Source organism: Mauremys reevesii, linkage group 10, assembly GCF_016161935.1.
Source record: "Mauremys reevesii isolate NIE-2019 linkage group 10, ASM1616193v1, whole genome shotgun sequence".
Taxonomy (NCBI): domain Eukaryota; kingdom Metazoa; phylum Chordata; order Testudines; family Geoemydidae; genus Mauremys; species Mauremys reevesii.
In genome coordinates, this window is record NC_052632.1 from 82,563,585 (window position 1) to 82,588,094 (window position 24,510).

The 24,510-nt window shown below is 39.2% G+C and overlaps 1 protein-coding gene across 6 annotated transcripts in view; it reads right to left on the reverse strand.

Moving 5' to 3' along the window:
• The window catches only part of ARHGAP17 (Rho GTPase activating protein 17), a 65,694-nt gene that overhangs the window by 10,410 nt on the left and 30,774 nt on the right, over positions 1–24,510 (reverse strand). For 5 of the 6 annotated variants that reach the window (XM_039490546.1, XM_039490540.1, XM_039490541.1 and 2 more), the window contains exons 2-17: positions 20,769–20,808; positions 16,607–16,711; positions 14,713–14,789; positions 12,929–13,040; positions 12,626–12,702; positions 11,472–11,583; positions 9,551–9,619; positions 9,308–9,389; positions 7,150–7,277; positions 5,668–5,779; positions 5,009–5,090; positions 4,465–4,545; positions 3,425–3,538; positions 2,898–2,989; positions 2,596–2,752; positions 1,042–1,284 (exon numbers count right to left, since the gene is read on the reverse strand). In XM_039490546.1, the coding sequence (XP_039346480.1) occupies positions 1,042–1,284; positions 2,596–2,752; positions 2,898–2,989; positions 3,425–3,538; positions 4,465–4,545; positions 5,009–5,090; positions 5,668–5,779; positions 7,150–7,277; positions 9,308–9,389; positions 9,551–9,619; positions 11,472–11,583; positions 12,626–12,702; positions 12,929–13,040; positions 14,713–14,756 (1,505 nt within the window). In that variant the 5' untranslated portion in view covers positions 14,757–14,789; positions 16,607–16,711; positions 20,769–20,808. The remainder of the gene's footprint in view (positions 1–1,041; positions 1,285–2,595; positions 2,753–2,897; positions 2,990–3,424; positions 3,539–4,464; positions 4,546–5,008; positions 5,091–5,667; positions 5,780–7,149; positions 7,278–9,307; positions 9,390–9,550; positions 9,620–11,471; positions 11,584–12,625; positions 12,703–12,928; positions 13,041–14,712; positions 14,790–16,606; positions 16,712–20,768; positions 20,809–24,510) is intronic. The other variant, XM_039490544.1, reaches the window with a different exon arrangement.

Here is a 24,510-nt window from a genome sequence, read left to right on the forward strand (position 1 = left end):
GTAGATAAATTTTGGTAAGAAAAACTATCAGTATATTCTCTTAAAGGCAGAGAACCACCCCTTCTATACAGCTGTACTTCTGAATCCACTAGTACTGTCCTTGATTGCTAATAGCTTGGGTGTAGTTCATGTTTTCAGAGTTAGAGATCTTGGGCATTGCTAATTTAGGAGAGTTAATCCATTATGATCAGATCTGCAAGGATGTCACTTGGGAACAAAAGTAAAGTGAAGTGCAACAAAGTTACTGATCTGAACCATCCAGCAATGGCACCTGTAGCCTGTTTTACTTTGTGGGAGGTTGCCTAAAAGACTAACCCTCTCCAAACTTCACTTTAAAATGGTTTACCGGCTCTCACTTGGATGAAGCAGGAGAATACCAAAAGCAAAGTGTTACATTAACCCTAGAGGGTGAAAAGGAAAAGGCAGATCTATTATAATTAGTCTCCAGATCAAAATATATAGTGACTAGCAAAAAAGTAAATGATTGCATAGAATTTCAATAGCAGTCAAGTGGTGAAAATCTAATATACCATTGTGCTAAAGAAGCTGATGCCAAAGAGTGATAAATTGACTTCTGACTTGCTGTTTAAGGGTTAAGATTACATCTGTTCCTTGCTAGCTAACACACAAGACATGAATCTAGATCACTTAACAGAAATGACCAAGACAAGACTTACAGGCTTTGAGTATTGCCACTGGGTTTTAGTGCTTTCAGCAATAAACTGAGCATGAGTTTTGCAGATACTTCCAGGATTATGACTTGAAGAGATCAATCAATAGAGGGCAGCCGAGTATACGGAGATTTCTTGAAAACTCATGTCGTAAAACAGATTTTATAGTAATTAACTTCAAATTAAAAAAAATATGCATAATCATCTCTTGTATGGTGCTTTTATCCATATCTCTCAAAGCCCTTTACAAAAAGGCCATGTATATTCAAGTTAGACAGTAGTACCGTGTTGATTAATTTATACTGACAGACACCAGTTTGTTGCTGAAGCAGCCTGTTACGCCACTGCCAAGAGAAGCCAGACTTCTTACCTGACATCCTCATTTCCTTGACTTTGTAAATGTTCTGCTGTGCCAGCAAAGGGAGCAAAAGTTGCACTTACTGGGCTGGTTTCAGCCACAGAACCCTGTGAATGCTGCTCTGCTACAGGCTGAGCCAGCATGCCAGCCTCAGTAGGTGGAAGTGGTGGCTGGAAAGCTGGGGATGTGTGCTTTCTATTTATAGTGCCACATCTCCGAGGATTCACTTGGAAGTCCACAACCTTGACACCAAAGCTAGAGAGAAGAGAGAGTGAACACACACCATGCAGGCCAACTCCAGATAAATAAAGCCAAAGAGCAATTTTGCATGTTATAACTCAGACAGCAACCCATGTTGCTTAGCATGCAAAAACGCAACAAGGAAAGCTTCACACCTTTCTCCATGTAACACTACTATTGTTAAGACATGCAACACAACTTGACTTATTCACACAGAAGGGTAAACTAAACATCAGTGGGATGGGCTATTCAATTACAAATTGATGCAAGTGAGATCTGAGTAATTTTACCACAGTGGTAAATATATAAAAATTTCCTTAGACACCAGGATCTCTTCACACTTAGTGCATTAGGTGTTTTGCAAACTTTTAAAAATGGTATCTTCAAGTCTCCATATAGACTTCAAGATAAACATTTATTTACTAAAGAAAGGCTTATATACATTTGCATGGTTAAAAGCATGAAAAAAGGAAGGAAACTATTACCTTATTTAACTATGGATAAACTCTGTCATTCCAACATATGCCATTTTAAAAAGCTAACACAGCATGTTCTAGAAATATTTTTTTTTGACATGGTTAAAATCCACTAAAACAAGAAAGAACGAACCTTGACTTGATTCTTTTTCCCCCTCTGTCAATACTGTTCACCACATGACAGCATTAGGGAAATCTAGTATACAGTTGCGATAAATAAAATAATTTGCATGCGACTAACCATAGTTAAACCAAGGTAACAATTTAACATTTGCATAAGGAGTTAGAACAGCACATCTCTTAAATACTGATATGAAAAACTGATAACAAATGCACTACATGTTATTGTATGGGGGGTAAATACAGCACATCTGCCATGGTATACTGTACCATCATCAAATCAGAAGTCTTTTATCATGAAGGCACCAGATAACACCACTTCAGCCTGTGGTTTTAAACAGAAGCCTTGGAACATTCAAAAGTTAAAGCAATAGATACTATCAAATGTACTTTTATTTTTAATGGATTATTTTGAGACCTAAAATCTAGGAGTTGGGAATACTGTAAACAGAAGCAGTAATTATCTGCTTGGCTTATCATGCAGAGAGCATAACTCGAAGTAAATGCCAGTACGTTACCTTTGACCCTTCCTCAGGCTGCAATAATATGAGGGGAAATAAATCACTCACGGGTTATCTAGGAGTATTTCCATAGAATTCCCCTTCTGACCACAATTTTTTTATTTTATTTTAAGATGAGCTACGAAACATGTCAAATTACAACCTCCTCAGTGGTTGGGAGTTCTCAGTGTGGGCTAACGGCTGTAAAAATTTACAAGAGCTAAACATACCCTTCCTTCTTCAGCAAATCGCCTTCCATTACAGCCATGCTGACAGGCCTCTTCCTCTCCAGTGTCCCCGACTCAGACTCACTCCCAAGTTGGGAGGAGTGATTGGAATTAGTGGCAGGTAAAGCAACAAATGCTCCAGATACATTAAAATCCACATCTGGATGAAGACAGATAAAGCACTTTAAGACATGTATGTACCCAGAAGCAGTGCATCAACATTTTATATTCCTAATTATTTCACAGTGTAGGAATGCCATGGAACTAGTATTGACAGGATTCCTCCCATCACTGCAAGGCCTTACCTTCAGGGAAGAACCAGTCTGCATGCTGAATTATTGGCTCTATAATTGCTACCACGTGGACAGAAGTTGCTGCTGCCATTTCAGCAAGAGATCTGTGGACGAAATTCAGAAGATTGTGATCTTGGATACAGACACCTCTTTCGAAGCTAAAATACTGTTGGTTTTTTTCCATTTTGCAAGCCAAAAGTTGTGAATTAAACGAGTGCCACTACACACTTAATTACTGCCACATTAAAAAAAATAATAAATCAAGCACGGGCTTTTTCCAGAATATTCTAGACTTCCACAAAATGCACGGAATGGAAAAATTCTGAAAAACTACACAGCTTTTATGCCACTGGTCTGTGTGCAATTTCACAATGTTTGCTGGCGGAAGAGAGCAGACATGCTCCAGAAATCCCACCCTTTACAATTCATTTCTCAGCAACTTGGTTAAGACCTTTTCAGATCTTGGGTAAGCACTTCCAGCTCTATTTCTATTCTTTACTGAAGATACAATTAGTAGTAGTATTTAAAAACCAACTTACCCTTCAGTCTTTGCCCACAGCAAGTTGGGGCCTAACACTATTGCAATGTTGCTGGGGGTCATTTTGTTAATGTCACTGTTCTGTGCAAGTGTTGCTAGGAATTTGATTAGATACCTACAAAGAATGAATCAAGTCATTAGACAGTTATGGTGGCAACAGTTCACTACACACAATGCTCTGCTAGCACATGACTGATAATTGCTGTCTCTCGTTGGAGGGCATGCGGCTAACTAGAATCACACAGAGATTAAACATTTCAAAATCAAGCTTCCAGAATCTCCTGCGGGTGACTGTGGTAAAAATGGGACCAAAATTCCATGCTTAGTAGTTTGCTACTAATTTTCTTCCCATTAATCAATGAAAATTGAGCTTACTGAGAAAGTGACTAATAGTTGGAAGATACCTTCCACCTTAAGCATGGAAGAACTAGCATGCCTTCAAAAACTTTAATACATTTACAGCAAAAACTAGAGTATTGGGGTTAGAATGATCATGTACTAGGGAAGCACGTTAAATAAATATAAAATACCATATTACAGTAAACATTTTCCTGTCACGCACTTGAGACTACTCAGAGACCTTGTTTTCCCTGTGTTTCACTCTGTGGGTGCAATCAGCAAGAGGGTTAGCAGTTTAGGAAGAAGTCAGGTGCAGTGTCTGAGCTTGGGAGGTTCTCAAGGAAAAGGAATACTATGTGAGAAATTGAGAAACCTTACACAGTGAGTGTTGGTTTATGAAAAGCACCACTGGAGTGGAGCTACACTACTGTTCTATGATCAGTCCAGGGCGTTGGAGAGTAGGGAACACTTCTACGGGACCCCACTTCAAGGAATTATTAAAACTGAATGGAACCATCAGACACACTAAGGCACTTTGTGCCGTGATAAAACAAGATGTCCCTTTACAATCCTAATGGAACTTAAACAGATCAATACAAACCAGATTAAAATGTGTATCATTTATCCTAGCCTTGAAACAGGTTAGACTTTTTAGCATTGAAGCTGTAGTGCTAAAAACTGTAGCAATTGTTCTTAATGTACCTGAAATTAGCTAGGTTAGCCTTTGGCAATCTTGCACAAATTTTCCATAATTCTTGTAGCTTCTTGTCCTGGTCCTGTATGCTGTGGGGGAAGAGAAATTTTAGATCAGCAAACAGAATTCATTCAGCTACCAGCAAAGGAAAAGCAGCATCTATAGGTTTCCACCTATGTATAATTATCCTCTTGCCTCTGCATTCACTCATTTAATAACTGCTCTGAATCCCTTCATTAGCTCTGCTTGCAACAGGCAATGCCCTTTGCACATATCTCACAGTGTAACCAAGAGTCTGAAGTAGTCTAATACTCAAATGCAATGTAAGCTGTTTTACTCAAGTAGGTTTTAAAAACATTAAAATAAACTCAGGACACTAATGCACAAAAGTCTGAAGATTAATTCAGCACACAAATATTTACTAGCTGGAGTTGAAAGACAATTAGCACAAAGGTGTAAACCTGTGAACTTTTCCATAAGTTCATTTTTCCTCACTTAGTAACACAATTCAGCACACATTTCTTTGCATATCTAGATTTTAAGTGCTCTTACTTTGCAGCTTGCGTCCATTCTTCATACAGACTGTAGGTCATTAAAGGTTCAGGCAACTCTCGTAAATAAGACTTCAGGGCACCTGCAAGTAGGGAGATATTCTTAGCCAGTAGATCATACAGACTGGTTTTAGATTTTGTTTGAAACAATCTTGGCTTCAATCCTTGCACCTCTGAAGCCCACACAGGATCAGGCCTCAGACTGAACACACTTCAGACTTTTCCCTCAATAGATTTGTACAACACTTCATGGAATGGGGCCTACCACTGGACACTGCAGGGATCATTTGCTAATCTAGCTGACAAGAGTAAACGCTACAAAGCCTCAAGATGGTGCTACCAGGTAAGAGCTACAGTTACAACTGTACATGCCCTAGTATCTCTTGATCATTGTAATAGTCCTGTCATAAGAAATAGGGCACTCGTAGGAACATCGCCACCTGAATTTGCTCTGGCCTTACAAAAATCAACATGCAAAACTTTCATGGCACGCGCACCCCTATGCTTGATCTCTAAGGCTATGCAGTTCGGGTGAAAGGTTCATTTAATTTTCATTTATCGATCATATCTAATCTTAAAATACTGTAATGTGTCTGCCAGGTTAAACATGAAATAAAGGTAAGTAGTTTATACAGCTCTGATTCAGAATACTCAAAATACCTGCAACAGCATGGGGGTCTGAATAAAATTCATCGAGCTGGGAAGTAGAACAGTCCAATGCAGCTTTCAGTTTCTTTAACTTGGAGGCTCCAGCAGCAATTCTGAATAAGCCCTACATTATGAGAATTAAAGTGTCAAATTCACTTGATCGACAGCTGGTCTCATCTTTCAGACTTGCAATACTACCACACTTACAGTATTATGACCCAGACTCCATTTTCACAGCAGTTACAAGTTTTATCCTTTTTTTTTATTTTTATTTTTTAAAACAACTGTGCCATGACTGAGTCAGCTCTTGTTGCACTGAAAAGAGGAGATTACGTACCTGTAACTGGAGGCTTTTTGAGCTGTGGGGTCCATATTGGTATTCCAATCATAGGTGCGTCAGCATGCCATGTGCTGGAGCTGGGAGGTTTCCGTAGCAGTGTCCACTGGCGCACATGTGCATCTCCTCATGCTCCCAGCTGAGCGGGTTGACAGCTCTCCAGTGACCCCCTTACCGCTAAGTATGCCAGTCTGCAGCAGATGGGATGGAGGGCGAGTACTGGAATACCAATAGGGATCTCACATCTCAAAGAACCTCCAGTTACAGATAAGTAACCTCTTCAAGTGGTGAGTAGCGAGCGGTAATCAGTGTGGAGGTGGGTGCAAGGACGCAGAAGAAAATGCAGTCTAATACAGTGCAGCCCACAGCCACTGCCTGGGTGATAGCACAGTAGGAGGTGAAGGTGTGAACGGATTGCCATGTTGCTGTTTGACTGATGTCCTGCCAGGAACATCTGCTAGGTATGCCAACGTGGTAGCTTGCGCTCGCATAGAATGTGCTATAATTGTATCTGGTGGTTGTACATCAGAGCATGTAGCACGTTCAGATGCACCCAGCGATCCATTTTGAGATCCGCTGGCAGGAGAGTGCATGGCCTTTGGATTGGTCTGCAATTGCTACAACTAGCAATTGCAGACTTTTGGGTGATGCCCAAAAGACACGGGACCTCTGGAGGTAGGTAGCTAAGGCAACAAGGGGGTGAAGGGTTCTGTCTGCCTTGGCGGCATACACGGCCTATTATAAACTTGGCTGGGAGCACAAGGAGATGCACGGTGCACGTGTGGGTCAACGGACACTGCTACGAAACCTTCCGGCTCCAGCGCATGCACACCCACGATAGAAATACAAATAGGGACCATCACTCGAAGAAGAACTAAGGGATAACCATGCTCTTTCCTCTCTGCTGTTCTACATTTAGGTTAAGTTGCATCTGATTCTTGGATGTAATTGAAAAACGTAATCTTGGAAGGCCTATATCATACCAGGGGACAAAATACCATAAGCAATTATACACCTTAGCGCGCACACTGATAGGTATAGCTGCTATTTCCCCCACCCAATAGTTTTACTGGGCTCTACTGTGTCCATTTTCTTCCTTTGAGTTGAGCCTTTTACAGGAGGAAAAAGACTACTGTGCATTAAGGAGAAGTTCCTACCTCCTCCTTCATTCCTGTTTCCAAGAGCATCATTACACAGGCTTCAATTGGGAGTGCAATTTCACGACCACTGCGTTTGAGATGCTCTTCCAGTGGCGTTCCAAAGGCTGGCTTTTCTGTCCATTTGTCTGGTTAAAGAGTAGCAAGATAGTCAATAAAATTGAATTATGCCCCCGAGAAGTTTAGAGAAGAGTCTCCAGTATGGTAATAGGAATTTTAAAAAAATACTGCAAGTTTGAGCCTTGATTTGTAAAGCCCCTTAAATTTATGAGTAAAGAGAAAAATGACGAGCCTGCAGGTGTTACCAAGACTGTAAAAAAATAATGATCCATCTCTCTTGGATAGTGTATCAAATATTTATTCCTTTGTATAAGTGGAAGACATTATGTCCCCACCACGCTTTAGATGGAACATTCATGTGATTTTAAATTTACTAAAGTTCATTCTGATTCTCTGAGACCCCAAAGTGCAGATTTGCAATCCTCTTGTAGATAAAGAATTTTGCTCAGAATTCGTTCAAATTGCTTGGTCTGATCTGTTTGTAGTATGGTTTTGCCTGCAGCTGACACCGTGTGTTAACAGCTAAGCCAAACACAAAGCCTACTACTGTGTTAAAAAGTCAGTTATTTAGAAACTTATAATTAGTAGCCCCATGTCTCCATTAGAATCACCATATTAAAGGGTCTGTCATTGTTCTAATATCAAGCCTACCCTCCGTTTTCTAAAAAAAGCATTCAAGCTCACTTTAAAATTTTCCTCACAGCTGCAAGACTTGGGGTTTTTTTTTTTGTTTTTTTTTTTAAAGTTTGACACAAAATGTTTTCCGCATGAGAGACCAACTTGCCTCGCACCCTATAACAAATTATTTCTCTTTTTAGCCACACTTCTCTGCTGTTGTCATTGAAAAAATGCATATAAAGCATTGAACAGCCTGTCAGTCTATATCATGCACTATTTCTTTCAGAAAGAAAAAATGAAAGAGCCGAGTATACCAGGTTTGAAAGATTCTAGTGCAGATGCACTGGGGCTTCTTCTAAAGTTTCCATACTGCATATGCGGGGAGGGATAGCTCAGTGGTTTGAGCATTGGCCTGTTAAACCCAGGGTTGTGAGTTCAATCCTTGAGGGGGCCATTTAGGGATTTGGGGATTGGTCCTGCTTTGAGCAGGGGGTTGGACTAGATGATCTCTTGAGGTCCCTTCCAACCCTAATAATCTATGATTCTACATATGCAATATAAAAAGCTGTACTGCCACTACCTGGCATTTATTTAGCCTTTCATCCACTGATCGCAAAGTGCTTTACAAAAGGCAAGCAAGCCACAATTATCCCAATTTTTACAAACAGTGGCAAGACTGAGGTGCAGAGAGCTTAAGAGTCACTCAAAGTCACAATAGCTTAGAGCAGAGGTGGGAAAAGAACCCAAGTCTGCTCCAGGCATCCACTGGACCATTCTGCTTCCCACCATGCTTTTGAAGCGATACAGACTGCTATATAATACTTAGCACTTAGTCTTTCAAGTGTTGAACAAATTGGTAAATGAATATGCAAGGAAGCAAGCCAGAACAGACCTCAATTGTCCACAGCATTCCACCATGGCACTACATAAAGATACTTATTAGGTTGCACTAGCCTGTTAAATAGCATCTTCCATTAGCTCTATCAAGTGCAGATATTGTGCGTCTCACTTCCAGCGAAATCAGATCTGAAAATTTCCTTGCTTTAGAGAATTTAAGAATTTCCTCTTGGTCCATAACTTGATATGCTCTGCCAAAGTCTCAGCACATAGCTTCTCTCTCTTGAAGGAGAGTTCTCTTTGGCACACATGTGCCAAGAAGGGGTTAATGAAAAGTCACACTTTGTCCAGGTAAGAGAGGGAACACCTCAGTGCAAGCTAAAAACATAAGAATTTTCCCTTTCTCAGGTATTAGACAGACCCTTAATGTTACATTAGTGTGTTAATATAGGACTGGAGGAGCTCCAGACAGCACAGCAGCAAAAGATGAAAGTATGTTGGGGAATGTAACGTTGTTAAAAAAGATTATAATGTCCTTATTAAAAAGGGTCTGCACGCAAAAGAATCAAGATAAAGAAGGAGAATATAGTGCAGAGGTGGCACAGGCAAGGAGAAGCATCAGCCAGAGCACAAGTTACTTTACCTTGATGGGCTTGAATTTCAGGGAGGGCCTTTTCTAAGACTGCTAATGATTTTCTATGGTAATCTGCTTGTGCTTCTAATAACTGAGAACAGAACCCATATTTAAAAAAAAAACAAAAATATTGTTAGCTTCTGATGAACACATACACACACTAGAAGGTTTAACACATTAAATGAAACGTGAAGGTTTTTTTGCATATACCAAACACCATAACTGAATATAAGCAAACAAGAGGACACTCACCATGACAAAGTATCTGGCATATTCCCCTTCTTTGGACACAAAGTTATACATATCTGCAGCAAGTTGATCCTTGGAGGAAAGGAAAGCATACCGTGTCATTCTATACGCCATTTTACATTGTGGGACTCAAATTTACAAGAGTCGTGTTTGGCAGCCCCCATTACATTTATATATTAAGAATACAAATATTTCTTCCACTCAATTCAGCACTGATGAGGCCTCTACAGGAGAACTGTGTCCAGTTCTGGGCACCACACTTAGGAAAGATGTGGACAAAGTCTATCAGAGAGCAGCAAAAATGATTAAAGATCTGAAAATATGACCTACGAGGAAAGATTAAAAGATGGGATTTGTTTAGTCTGGAGAAGAGAAGACTGGGGGGCAGGAGAAGGGGGCACATAAATCTCCAAGTACATAAAAGGTTGTTAGAAAGAGGATGGTGCTAAACTGTTCTCGTTAACGACTGAGGACACAACCAGGAGTAAAGGGCTTAAATTGAGATTTAGGTTAGTCATTAGGAAAATCTTCCCCAATCTAAGGGTAGTTAAGCACTGGGACAAATTACCTAGGGAAGTTGTGGAATCTCTGTCATTGGATGTTTTTAAGAGCAGGTTAGACAAATACCTGTCAGGGACGGTCTAGATAATACTTAGTCCTGCCTCAGTGCACTAGATGACCTATAAAGGTCCCTTCCAGTTCCACATGTCTATGATTCACATTACATAATTTCCCCCCAGTAAGCCCAAAATGCTGAATCTCCAGGAGATCGGAGAGTTCGCTAGCCCCTGCCCACTGATCAGGTAGCAGGCTATCAAGTGGACTAATGGGATAAACTGTACTGGCAGCTGCAGCTCAATGGTTCAGCATCCCCAGTGATGTGCTTTACCTGTGGGAGGGCCGACAGAGAAAAGGCTGTTTCAGGAATGCCCTTCCAAAAAGCCACACTTCCGCCCAGTTACTCAGGGCAAATCAAAGGTCTGTACTATTAAACTGGATTACTATCAAGGTATATCATTTAGGTAACAACAATACTGACAGCATCATCCCTTGAAGCAAGTAAATATAGCTGTTCAAATGGCACCTTGGTTTTTTCTTCCAAGTATTTTGGGATTTTACTTAACTTTCCGTTTCTCTTTACTACAGCAAGTCAAGTTGCCCACTACATATAACAATGATTTGTGCTTGGCTGTTATAGTAGTACGTGGTAGAAATACCTACAAATTTCATTATAAAACTCATAACTTCCCAAAGACTTTCCTGCCCAAATTCTACAGTAGTGAGATAAAAAGTAATCAAGAAATTTTGTAACTGAGTAAGAAAGGCACAGATGGGAGTAATAAAGCCCAGTGGAGAATCTCCAGGAGTTTGGACAGCTGAGTGATTGTGTATGAGGAAACTGGGAGCATAATCTCCCAGTCATTGTCTTGAAATCCATCCTTCTAGTTAGCACCGAATGGCTCTTTGTTGGTTTAGAAAAGTATGCGAACATCTCAGTCCAGGCCTAATGGACAGATGTTCACAATTGTCTCCCTTGTTTGTAGCCTGAGAGACCAAGAAATGAATGAACCAGAGAGACCAAATTCACTTCACTGAGAAAACAGTGCAAGGTTTGGGGCAACATTTTTACTGGTGGGATGGACAACACAGTGTCTGACCTTCTGGAAAGCAGTAAGATATCCCAGGAATCAGAAATAAACAGCTAAATGAGAAATGTCAATCAATTGTGCCAGTCTCTGCATTGCTTATTAGCCCTGATAACCCTTATTAACTGCATATTGTTTTATAACACTTAACAACCCACTGAAGTTTGTGAAGATGGCAGCAATTACAACTGGTGCTACAATGAGGTGTACAAAGTCATCCACGGACACGCCCTTAGTGGCAGATATATCCAAGGAGAGGATCATAGAGCTCGCCTTACCTTGCATTGTTCTACTTTATTTCCAGCCTCATCCATCTCTTCCTTAAGGGAATCTATTTTTGATGGATGCATTTGAAAATTAGTTCCTGAAGTCTTGCAGGCTTGGCTATATCTGTATAAGAGAAACTATAGTTATTCAGTGGAGATTACAGTTAGTTCTTAATATACTACTTACAAAGTCAATGTCTTTAAGGTCCCCTCTTCTTAACTGCTTGCCTCTGGTGAGCAGACATCTATTCACTACTCCAGAAGGTAGTTTCAAAACCAGGTCCCAGTACAATTTAACACCCCGTTCTGGGCCATTAGTGTGAAACATCCCTACTGTCTTGTAGAGGAGACACAGGGTGGCCAAGTGAATCTAATATGCCACTATACCCTAGCATGGGTCCTGCAGCCACTCCTCTCCAACATGGATGTGGAGTCTGCAGAGACAACCAGTCCTAGCAAGCACTGCAGACAGCTCAGATAAAAATGAGCATGACTTAATATCGGCAGGCACACTTCCTTAATAAAGACGGCATTTATCCATAATGACAGGTTCAGTAAGCCAGGATATAGAGAGGTCTGAAACGTAAGTTTGGGCAGTGGCCCACGAGAGGTTCCATTGACAATGCTATAAAAGCACTCCAATATGGTGACAGAATTAAAATCCTACGGCCAACACAATGACGATGCCTCGCCCTCAACCTGGTGTTCACAAGCAGATGGTGGGAAGTACACAACATTGAAAGGATTTTTAAGAAGTTGTAGTAGCTTCCTGATTAAATAAATCTAACAGTATAAACACCACTGCCTACAGGAACGCTTCCCAACACTGAGCAGCACACGGTTTGGACAGATGCTGAACTTGGTTTCATTAAATTATTGAGCCAAGTGGAGTATTCACTTAAATGTGAACAGTTTTCCTACCTATATTGGTGGCTGACAATATGAGAGATCTAAATTTGATCCATATTTGGATCAGAGAGCCAGGTGTTCTTTTTGTACCATTTAAAGGTCTTAAACTTAATTGATGTTTTCCCCCTGTAAGTGTTAACATGCACATTACAGCATGTCAGAAGCAAATATCAAAGCGAGGTTAGGCATGGAGGAGATATTACTAAGAAATCAGCAGGTACTATGCAAACTGTACGGTATTTGAAATCACTTCTTACCTAGCTCTTGCAGAATCCCAGTCCAAAACCAACTTTGCAAGCTGTTTCCTCTGCTTCTGAATATTGGGGATTTCTCCCTGAAACCACAGACATCTAACGTTTATATTTACTTCAGAATGGTGTCATGTAGCTAAGTGTAACTGAAGTCTGTAAAACTTAAAATAACACAATCCTGCATTAAATACAAATAAAATATTCACTTTTTTTTAAAACAGAAGTGAAGTTTGCAGCATGTACAGTTATGATTTTGCTCAGAAAATATAATGAAGAAAGTGTTTCTTGGAGCATGATGAAGTGACTTACCTCTGTTAGTAGGCTTAGTGGGTCTAAAATTTCTTTTTCAATCTGTACCTCATGGTGAGAGAGCTCTACTGCCAGTTTATTCTCTGCATCACCGCAAGTGTCAAGCATCTTCCTTTAGTTTAAAAAAAAAAAAAAAAAAAAAAAGACAGGAAAGCATGTAGTTTATTCAAATTATTACACACCTACAACTTAAAAAAAATGCAGAATGAAGACCTATAGGACAAATCCTTTGTCCCCTTTCTGGCTACTTTGTGCTTCTGAAAATGCTAGAGATTCCTTTGGTGACATAAAACTGGGGTAGCTGGCTCTATGCTACCTGCTTCTCGCCCTGACGGGGCACATCAGGGTGAGCCCAGGCAGGCAGTGAGAATGGCTAGAACACCTTGCTCATCCAAACAGTCCCTAGGGAATCTATTACTATTGTAACTTTAAAAAGCCTTTAGGCTGCTTTAAGTTATTCTAGGGGACAAAGTGGTGCCAAGATTGGGGGAGCAGAAAAGTATCAGAGCCAATTCTCCTTCCTACCCCTTTCATACCCTTCACTAAAAACAGTTTGGTTGGACCTGAGGACCTGGTTCTGTATGTAGGAGGTGTTTGATTTCCTTCTTTCCAATGTACAACATCCCTTTAATATCAAAAAAAGTCTTAATATTGTAACATTAAGGAATAAAATATTTTTGAGAGGTTCAAAACCCAGACCATGGTTTGGCCTTTGTTCTTAAAGATGAACCAGGATTACTTCAATATTGTGATCTTTTGTCTAAATTCTAGTGACACCCCTAAAAAAAAATACAAAGGCTTTTAGGAAATCCTATATCATCCTCATTAGAATGCATTTCAAATTTAAAGGAAATGTTGGTTCCTGGGAATCTAGAATTCATTGTTAGCATGCTGAATTTAAATTTGTTCAGAAATCTACAATCAATGATTCGCTGACAAACTGGGAGGGCATATCTAATGGGATCCCACAGGGGTCAGTCTTGACTAGTACCGGACCCAATATTTTCCTTAATGACTTGGATAACAGAGTGGGGAATAAGCTTATAAAATCTGCAGATGACACCAAGCTTAAAAGGGTCGCAAGCACTTTGGAGGACAGGATTAGAATTCAAAGTGACCTTGACAAATTGGAGAATTGGTCTGAATTCAACAAGATGAAATGCAGTAAGGACAAGTGCAAAGTTCTTTGCTTAGGAAGGAAAATAATCAAATACACAGACTTCAAATATGTTAAGGGCTGTTATAAAGAGGATGGTGATCAATTGTTCTCTATGTCCACCGAAGGTAGGATAGGTAGTAATGGGCTTAATCTGCAGCAATGGAGACTTAGGTTAGATATTAAGAAAAACCTTTCTAAACTAGAAAGGTGGTTAAGCTCTTGAACAGGCTTCAAAGGAGCATGAGTAATCTCCATTGCAGGTTTTTAAAAACAAGTTTAACAAAACACCTGTTGGGGATGGTCTAGGTTTATTTGGTCCTGCCACAGCACAGAGGGTTGGGCTAGATGACCTCCCTTCCAGCCCTACATTTCTATGATCCTATGGAAAAAACCTGCAAATGTCCATTTGTCTAGGATAATAAAATGTCAACTTTAGGGCTAAATACTATCAGCACCGTCCTGCAGATTGCCTAAATTGATGCAGCATTTATAAATTGGATTAGCTGCTGTTACTTTAAATTAACTAAAGGTACAAGCATTTTAACAGACTCATTTTACAGAAGTTATTGCATGCAGAACTATACAATGAGGAACCATAGCTCCACAAAAAACTCCAGACACTTACCCCAACAGAGTGTCATCGCTTAGCTGGACAGATCCTTCTTGCATATTTTGAGCAAAAGCTGTTAGAGGAAGCTTTTTCTGTAGAAGAAAAAAGACTTAGTATTTAATTTCTCTCCCTTAAGATACACTGGAAAAAGACTGCAAAGAATATCTCTTTTAAAGTTCGCTCTTCCCTTTCCTACAATATCTACTGAAGTATTTCTTAGGCTATTTCATTTAGAGTTGACCTTTGAAATTAATTTAAAATTATTCTAGACTGCTATGATATTTGCTACTCTTATGCATGACAAGATAGCTGAGAGATTAACTCTCAAGCTAAATGGCCAATTTCAAGGCTTCTCAGGAGAAAGTTGAATATGCCATAGTTAGAGATGCTAGTGACCATGCATCATAATTTAGGAAGCATTTAGTGTAGACACCTCGTTAGTGTGAACTGTTTAGTCAGAATAAGTTTGACTTTCAGAAGATCCAGATCAACAAAGGTTGTTCAAACCCACAGTTAAATTTTTTGAACATGGAACACTCGGCATAGTGAATCATAGAATATCAAGGTTGGAAGGGACGTCAGAAAGTCATCTAGTCCAATCCCCTGCTCAAAGCAGGACTAATCCCCAACTAAATCCCCAAATGGCCCCCTCAAGGATTGAACTCACAACCCTGGGTTTAGCAGACCAATGCTCAAATGGCTGAGTAATATCTCACTTACAAGACTCACTTTCTTAGATTTTCTATTAAAACTACACCTTCTCACTCAGTCTCTGTAACTAGTTACCTCAAAGAAAACTGGCCAATAGAGATTCTGTTGTCTGTATACTAGGGCTGTCAAGCGATTTAAAAAAATTGATCACAATTAATTGCATGATTAATCGCACTGTTAAACAATAGAATACCATTTATTTAAATATTTTTGGGTGTTTTCTACATTTTCAAATATATTGATTTCAATTACAACACAGAATACAAAGGGCACAGTGCTCACTTTATATTTATTTTTTATTACAAGTATTTGCACTGTAAAAAACCAAAAGAAATAGTATTTTTCAATTCACCTAATATAAGTGCTGTAGTGCCATCTTTTTATCATTAAAGTTGAACTTACAAATGTAGAATTATATACAAAGAAACCTGCATTCCAAAATAAAACAATGTAAAATTTTAGAGCCTACAAGTCCACTCAGTCCTACTTCTTGTTCAGTCAATCGCTCAGACAAGCATGTCTGTTTACATTTGCAGAAGATAATGCCACCCGCTTCTTGTTTACGTCACCTGAAATTTTTGAGTTAATCACGTGAGTTAACTGCGATTAATCAACAGCCCTCCTGTACACAGATCACAACTTTTGCCTGAGGTCTAGACCAAGGTTTTAAAATCTGGTGGGAGGGCATTTTCAGTGTCTGCATATGTGTAAGAGCCAAGTTATTTGACCATGAAGACCTTATGCAAGGGCCTCTCCTGAGACTTTCCTTCAGATGATGTTAAGTATTTAGTCTATTTTGTGGAAAAAGGTTTTTAAATGATTTTAGTCAAAAGGATTCTGTATGTACTTTTAAGAGAGTTTGATTTTCAGAGTTGCTGAGCGCCTGAAACTCCTAATGAAGTCAGCAGGGGTTCAGCACACCTAAAGAGAGGAATATGGATGCATTTTACAAATGACGCATCCTAAGTCAGATACATTCCCAGACACAGGGAACAGAGCAAGTGCTCTGACCATTAGAGCACCCTGCACCCAGTGGGGCTTTACCAAAGCATGCCAATCAGTAGGAAATGTCAACATCTGGGATGATTCAGGAGAGTTTTGTTCTAGTAGCTGACTTAGGACATGTCAGCTGAATCAGTACAAAGAAGGCCTTTACAAACCAAACTCCGAGTACTATCTGAAGTGCTCTAGTACTTACATGTCTTTTATCAGCATCGGTGCCATACTGGCCCTGAAAACATGCTATTAGCCGCTTCTGTGAAATATGGCAAACAGATCTCACTGTGTCCAGACGTCTCTCAATCTAGCCATGGAAAAGAACAAAACAAAACAAAACAGAAGTTATTTTCTTGGCCTCTGCACATCATCTTCCTCCTATGCCATATTTAGTTCATGTTTGTACATTTCTCAAGTTCTACAGCTTACAAAAAATTCAGTTTAACAGTAAGCCTGAAAGCAAATTTATTTTGAAGGGGACTTAAATGATTTCCATTAATGGTGGCACAAACTTTCCCTGATTTTGCTGTGACTTGCAGAATCCAAGAGACTCAGGAATGGAAGGGACAGAAGAGACAATATTCTGCTTCCCCATAGAGCAGCCAGAAGGGGTTCCCACTTTGACACCTATTTTTTGGAGTTTGATATGAAAGGCATGTTCACAAGCATTATTTAGGGATAACAACCCAGTAAGAATTCAATAGTCCTTTCCCTTCCCTACAGCTGTGTGGGGTGGAATGGAGGACAACCATGTGGTTGCCATCTAAGCATTGCCTTTGGCCAGCGTCCCCCAGCCCTCATCATTTGTCTTTGGCTAGCAGGTTTGCTCTCTGGTTATCAAGTATGAAGGAAAATTCTAAGCTTTATTCAATAGTATATGGAGGACAAAGTGATGTAGGCATGGATGGGTGGAAAAGATAAGACAGAGAAGTATTGAGGGTTTTTTGTGATGAAGAAAAAATACTGGTATGTTTTTCAAGATCTCCACATAAGCTGAGTTTAGTGCATTTGAACCCTTGTCCTCGCTAGTTGAAATATTAAAATGTCTTTGTATATATTAAGATTATTTTGCTTCAAGAATCACTGAAAGCCAGTAATGGAAATAGTTAAAGGATTCTTCTAAGTAAAGGACCTTATCAAGAATAGTCCCCAAAATAGGAGTGTGTTGGGGAAGGACTGCTTATGGCACTATAAACTCTATGTACATCGTCAAAGGAATGCAGTTTATCTGCATTTTGATGACTCAAGATTAAAAGGAAGCCCTTCAGAATGGTTTCTATTTAAAAAAATCAATCAAAAAAGCATAACAAGTTTCATCTACAGAAGTAATTTGAACAGATTCAAGTCTTCAGTTAAGCACCTAAAAATGCTGCTTGTGTTGAAAAATTAACATTTTCAGGAGGGCAATACATTTTCTGACTTTATGTCTAAACAAATATAGCTTACCCTCTGTCTAGGAAAGATTAAGATTTGTTCTGCTTAGGTATCACACCCTTAAGCACACAACAACTGGTTGTAAAATTACAAAGCGTATCAACTGTGGGCTTCCCCACAAATGGCAAATTGAGCTTCAAATTTTTCTTAATTACAAAGAATGCAGAATGAACTTGCTGCTATTTCTCTTCTTTTCCATTTTAAGAACTGTCCTACACCCAAAGCCCTGATGAAGCTTTTTCCAGTAATGGATTTCCTTTCAAGTTACCCCTCTTTAAGGTAGTTGAAAGCTTTCACGTACTGTTGCTTGGCATCTATGGCCATTTAAACACAAAATGAAACCAGTTTGCTGGCCTGAAAGACTCACGTTTAGCTATATAGTAATCTTGATAAAAGGAGGTTTTTTACTTTAATAAGCCAAGATGTAAACAGCCATTGTAAAATGCTGCACTGAAATTATATACACCATTCCTTTCTATTTACTGAACACTGCCATTAAAATCGATTCTTCCCGAAAACGATTCCACTCTTCTGAGACAGAGTATTCCGTGCTCACCAAGGACACTGGGTGGCCGGGACGGCCGTGTTTCAATAGTTGGTTTTCATATTTCTGCTACAAGCTATGTGCTCGAGTTCTTCATTTCTGCGGTGCCTTTTAAGATTAAACTTATTAAAGCAGTGCTTTCTTTCTTGATGTTCTAAGATGGTTCCGAGAACTCAATGTTTAAGAAGTCATGGGTACCTATTGAAGAATATTACCACATTTTTATTAATGGTCAATAAATCTTCAATATAAATTGACCACCTAAAAATCTTACTGACTGAGTTAATCACATCTTTGCTTAAGAATTCCAGCATGATTAGAAACCATTATCACAAAAAGAGCAGGCAACAAAAGCACGAAGCAGTATTTTGTTCTGCAGAATATAAAAGTGAGGATTATGTCACAGTGCTTGCTATAGTAACTACTGTGTCAGCAACTGGACAAGTGGATCTGACTGTCCTAGACACAAAGGGGGAACAGATATGGTAGTTCTTCCTATTCCTCCTCCACATCAATGAAGCTATTGAAAGACTCATTTTTGCTGGTAACACTGATTGTAACTTCGTTTATATATCTAGAGTGCAGATTACAAAGTAGCATTTTTTCATTCAAGGTTCAAACACAGATGCTTCCAACCTTGCCTCAAGAGTAGAAGATATACAATTGGTTGGACATCATTGCGCTAACTGTAGGGAGTATGCACGATAGGCACATATTAACATTTCTAATACTGTTGAAGGGTAGTCCCTGCCTGATTTGGAAAGGCACTAAATTTAATCAAGGCATATTTGAAGATGAATATTGCACTAAGCAAATTAGAACAACTTTTTCAAAATGTACCAAAGCCAAAACTTATGAGTTAAGCATAAAAAAGTTGAAAGCCTGTTTATAAAATGATCACTACCAAATGCGTAGGCAGTTTAGTCAGACAAGAGTTTTCCCCAAGAACGAGCAAACTCTTCCATCTGGGTGTAACCGGTCTGGTTACTGAGCCTGGGAAAACTGCTTGCAAATTTTTTTGGCAACAAGTGACAGAGTTTGTCTTTATTTCACATTCTGCCTTCTAACTAAGACAACAGATGATCCTTGCAAGCTCTCTCATGGCATATTTTAAAGTCCTTAATATAGCTAGATTTTTTTTAAGCTTTACTTCAGATATTTTCTCAGTAATGTTGCCAAAAACTGTTGGATATTTCTGATCCAAAGATAAAGTAAACCCTCTAGTCCAGGAGAAAGTTGGACTATGTCAATTTAGATTGTTTAAAGATTACCGGAGGTAGTTATACATACACCTCTAACATCAACATTTAAATTTTTTTAAATTGAAATTAATTTTTCACTCTTGTAACTTCAACAGCTGAAGAGATTCTCAAATTTTGAAAAAAGGAGCTTCTTTGCAAAGACTAAGAATGGAAAATTTCAGCCTCAAATGCAAGTCTTTTGGAAATGTAATCATATTAGAAAGATACTGTCAACTTGGAACCTAGTTATGTAAATAAGCTTGAATTGGTTTGGGGCTATTACTGTACCCGAGTTCCCCAGCCAACCTTTGTGGTTTAGCAATCACATTGTTCGTAAAAAAGGTTTTTTCCCCTAATTGCTGTGCGAAAGGAGAAACTGATTAAGAGCTAGCAAATGAATGAATAAAGGTGAAAAGAAAACTTCCATTAATCTGTCAATTATACCTGTCATTGGTAGTCTTTGTAAAAATAGTATCTAAAAATTCAGGCACAAATGCTATGTTTAAGTATATGGCACAACTTTAAAAAAAGATTAGAAATTTGCAAAAAAAGTGTCCATTACAACTCAAAGTATCACAATTGCTATCAGCATGACAGCTAGGTCAGCACTTACTGTGTAAACTGCAAGAAATAAACAGAACATGGGCTTATTCAGAATAATCCTTGGATCTCTGCATTTATTGCAGCTTCTCTGAAACCCATATAAATTAACTCCTTCAGGAAGAAATATAGAAGAACAAGGGGACAGGAAGAGGCCTTGCCAAACAGTAATGTTCTCCCAGCTAGAAACAGCCCGAGAGAGTCAAGAAGAAAAACAATTATATTCTTGTAAAGAATCATTTTTACAGAGTGAACGAGTTTACTTAATACAAAGCTACAATTTCTTTGCTTCTAATCTGAGACTTGCTTTTTTAGTGTACTTCAACTTTCAAATCCCCTTTTGTCTCATGTGGCTGACAGTTTCTCTTCTCCTTAAGCTATATCATAGCTTGCCCAGTCTGAGGAAGCAGAGCTACAGTCCCCTAACTTCTGTCCTTGTAATCTTGTGATTTGTTTCCACAAGCAGCATTCTATCAAGTCAAAAGGCTTGCTTAGCTCTTTATAATAAAGCATTTAAAGGCAGCACATTAACTGAGTTACAGTACCTGTAATAGATCTTCACTGAGGACTTCAGTTTTCTCAGCCCTGAAAGGAAAAGATACCAGGAGAAATGTAAGCCTTGAATTAGAATAATTTGCACCTAAAAAGATTTTAAGTCAGGGGTAAAAAAACTTGCAGTACATTAACAGGAAAAATATTCAGCGCTAAGAATTGATCTCTTATGAAAAAGTTCTCCCATTTTAAAAAATACCATCCTGCAACAAGCTTATGAACATTGTTACAATACACAGCACACACTGTCAATATGGCATATACCATACTACATGCAAACTGCAGATCACTGCTGAGGAGCAATCTTTCACCACTTGTCTAACACCATGAATTAGTGAGATTAACAAGGAAAGCTGCACATTCCTAAAGTTGCAAGCTGAACCCACTAATGCACTCTGTCATGTTTGTTGTCACTTAGACAGATACAACAGCAAGTTTCCAAAAATTATGTTTATGCTCTTCCCATTTAGAAGCATCCATAGCTATCATTTCTGTATATTCCCTGCCTAAAAACAAGAGCAATTCGAATGCAAGAAACATGTAAAACTGGAATCCCTCAGTACTTAGCCAGAAGACAAGCAAGAGTGAAACTAAGTTCCAAGGGTAATTTTAAAGAGCACTTCTGCTCCAAAAAACGATTACAGAAACAGCATCATGGAGCTCCATGTTTATTGTCTCAGTGATTCCTGATCAAGAGCATGCGCCACTCCGTTTTTAATTCCTCCCTAACTTAACACAGAAATTGCCAGATAGACCAGTGGTCCACTCAGTCAAATACCTTGTCTGACTGTCCTTGTCAGGTGTTAGCCAACCCATTAAAAGACTTGTCCACATTAACGCGTCAACATATGTCAAGCTAATAACTTCCAATTTCTAGTCTTGACAAGGCCACAGTGGCCATTACCAGATGTTCAGATGAAGGTGCAAAAAACACTGCTGGTCGACAATTACAGCATAACCTGCTCATGAGAGAACCCATGTCAGTAGCTGGCTAATGCTCTGAAGCAGGAGGGTCTAATTCTCTTTATAAAACCCCTACCTAAGGTAACTGACTCTTCTCTCCATATGGGTCTTGCCCTTTTCTGAAACCTACTAATATCTTAGCCTGAATGATATTTTGTGGCAGTGAGTTGCCACTACTGACTCCTATAAAAACGATTTTGTCAATTTTAAATTGGCTGCTTTTCAGTTTTGTTCACGGCTATTGTTCTTGTATTCTGAGAAGAGGTAAATGAAGCCCCCAATTTACTTTCTTTATACTACTTGTTATTTTGTAGAGCTACCATTTCCCCTGTTATTCATCTCCTCCCTGAAAGGTCCCTTCTATTCCAGTCTTCATCAAGTAGTCTCTCAATGCTTCATTTTTGGTATCCTGCTCTGGGCCCCTAGTTTTGCTGCTGTATTTGAGATAGGGAACTATAACTGAACGGTATTCTAGGTGAAGGCTTACCACAGATTTATATAGCAGCACTATGAAGTGTTCAGTATTATCTTTTAAACCAATCCTTATACATTAACTTTTAACAGCTGCTGCACATTGAGCCGATACTTTCATTGAGCTGTCCACAGTGACATCTAGCTTTCTTTCCTGAATGGTCACAGTTAATTTAGATCCCAGCATTGTGTACATGTAGTTCAAATGATCTCTTCTAGTGCATGTTACCATACATTTGTCAACACAATCTCATTTGCTATAGAATCATAGGACTGGAAGGGACCTCAAGAAGTCATCTAGTCCAGTCCCCTGCACTCACGTCAGGACTCACCTAGACCATGCCTGACAGGTGTTTGCCTAACCTGCTCTATAATGCTGCTCCTCTTTCACCTCACTTTGTTAGGCCCCTCTGAAGTTCCTCAGTCTTCTGTAGTTGTACCCAACCTAGTCTGTCACCTACATTTTACTTCAGTGTTGATCCTTTTTAAACACTGATTTCGATACAGGCCCATGGTGCTCCCCCAATATTAACATTTTGCCCTACTAATAATGTATTTGTTCTTTCCCTGGTCTGTCCAAGCTAGTTTGTAATCCAATGCATTACTTTATCTCTCACCTATAATTCCTTTAATCTCTTGTGAGGGATTTTGGATCACATGGGAAACGCATCAGTTAACATGCATCAAACTTTGAAAGGTATTTAATTTTAATATGACAAGTTACTTGCCTTGGGCTGTCAGTGATTCATAAAGTGTTGTTAATTGTTAAATATTTATTATATGATAATGCTCAAAACTACCAGACAGACACCAACACTTAAATACTTTAGAGTGGCAATGAAATGTGCAAAGGCTACAGCAGAATGATCATTCTGGCAAAGTTAAATATGAGATCTAAACATTATTTTCCTTGTAAATAAAGCATGACAGCTCTGCTTGATATAATTATCACTTCCTAGTAGTGAATGATAAACTGGTAATAAAAGCCTAGGATCAGATAATCACAGATGAAAAATCCCATTGGAAACTACAAGGGAGAAATCCGTAGTGTAAGAAATGTGTTCCTTTAACTGGAGTGCTCTTCAAACAGATGTTCTTATAAATGTGTTGACTGTACTTGCATTCCAAGCATGAACAGCGAAGAACATAAGAGTGGCCTTACTGGGTCAGACGAAAGGTCCATCTAGCCCAGGTCTGACAGTGGCTGGTGCCAGATGCTTCAGAGGGAATGAACAGAACAGAGCAATTACCGAGTGATTTTGTGTCTTTTGCCATTGCTCCTCAAATATTTTTTTTTTGGCCTGCGTAAATACACTTTTACACTTTACTTGCCAGAGTTTATGCTCCTTTCTATTTTCCTCGGTAGGATTTGACTTCCAATTTGTAGAAGGGGTCTCTCTGCCTCTAACCACCTCTTTTGTACTCTGCTGTTTCTCATAGCATTTTTGTCCCCCCCCCCTTTTTTTTTTTTAAATCTGGGGTATACATTTAACTTGAGCCTCTGTTGTGGTGTTTTTAATAGTTTACATGCAGCTTGCAGGCATTTCGCCCTTCTGACCCTTTTAATTTCCATTTAACCAGCTTCCTCATTTGTGTGTAACTCCCCTTGTTGAAGCAATTACATTGTTGAGCTAGCAGACTTAGTAAAAGCATACAGGACCACTGAGTGTCACTCAGGGGACAATGTTATGTAGACTATTGTAGATTTCTTATGGAAATGCATGATTTGAAACTCAGCCCTAAATAAAAAGGTCAAAAGAATTCCGACATACCAAGCAGAGTGCACTATTAGCTCAACAGAGATAAGAATTAAAAGGGAAAGGTTTACTGTTGCTCAGAAAACTCCCTTCTGAAGTTTCATAAGCAAAGCAGAATCTCACATTGCCATAAACAACTTGAAAAAGTTAACTTTTTGCTGTCAAGAGTATGAATATCCAGAATAGGGGCCTTGCAAGTTATCTTCAGGCCTACACTGTTTTAAGATATCTGTGCATCAGGAAAAAAGTTTCTCATTGCACTCAACTTCCTGTGTCTGCTCTGGAGCGAATCTGGCAACTAGTTGAACATACATTTCACATAAAAGTGAGCCACATAGCTGATCACCCAGAAGTTCCCCAAGAGTGGGTAAGATTCAGAAATCTCCCTGGATCATCTTTGTTCTCCCACTTTAAGCAGTTCTGTCCACTAAGAGAAAATATTTAGAAACCAAAACAATTGATCAGAGGCCATCTGGTAAGAGAGTGTTCTCACATTATAATTAGTACGCTTTTTACAAGGCTGCCAACTGGACCTTTAGTCCAC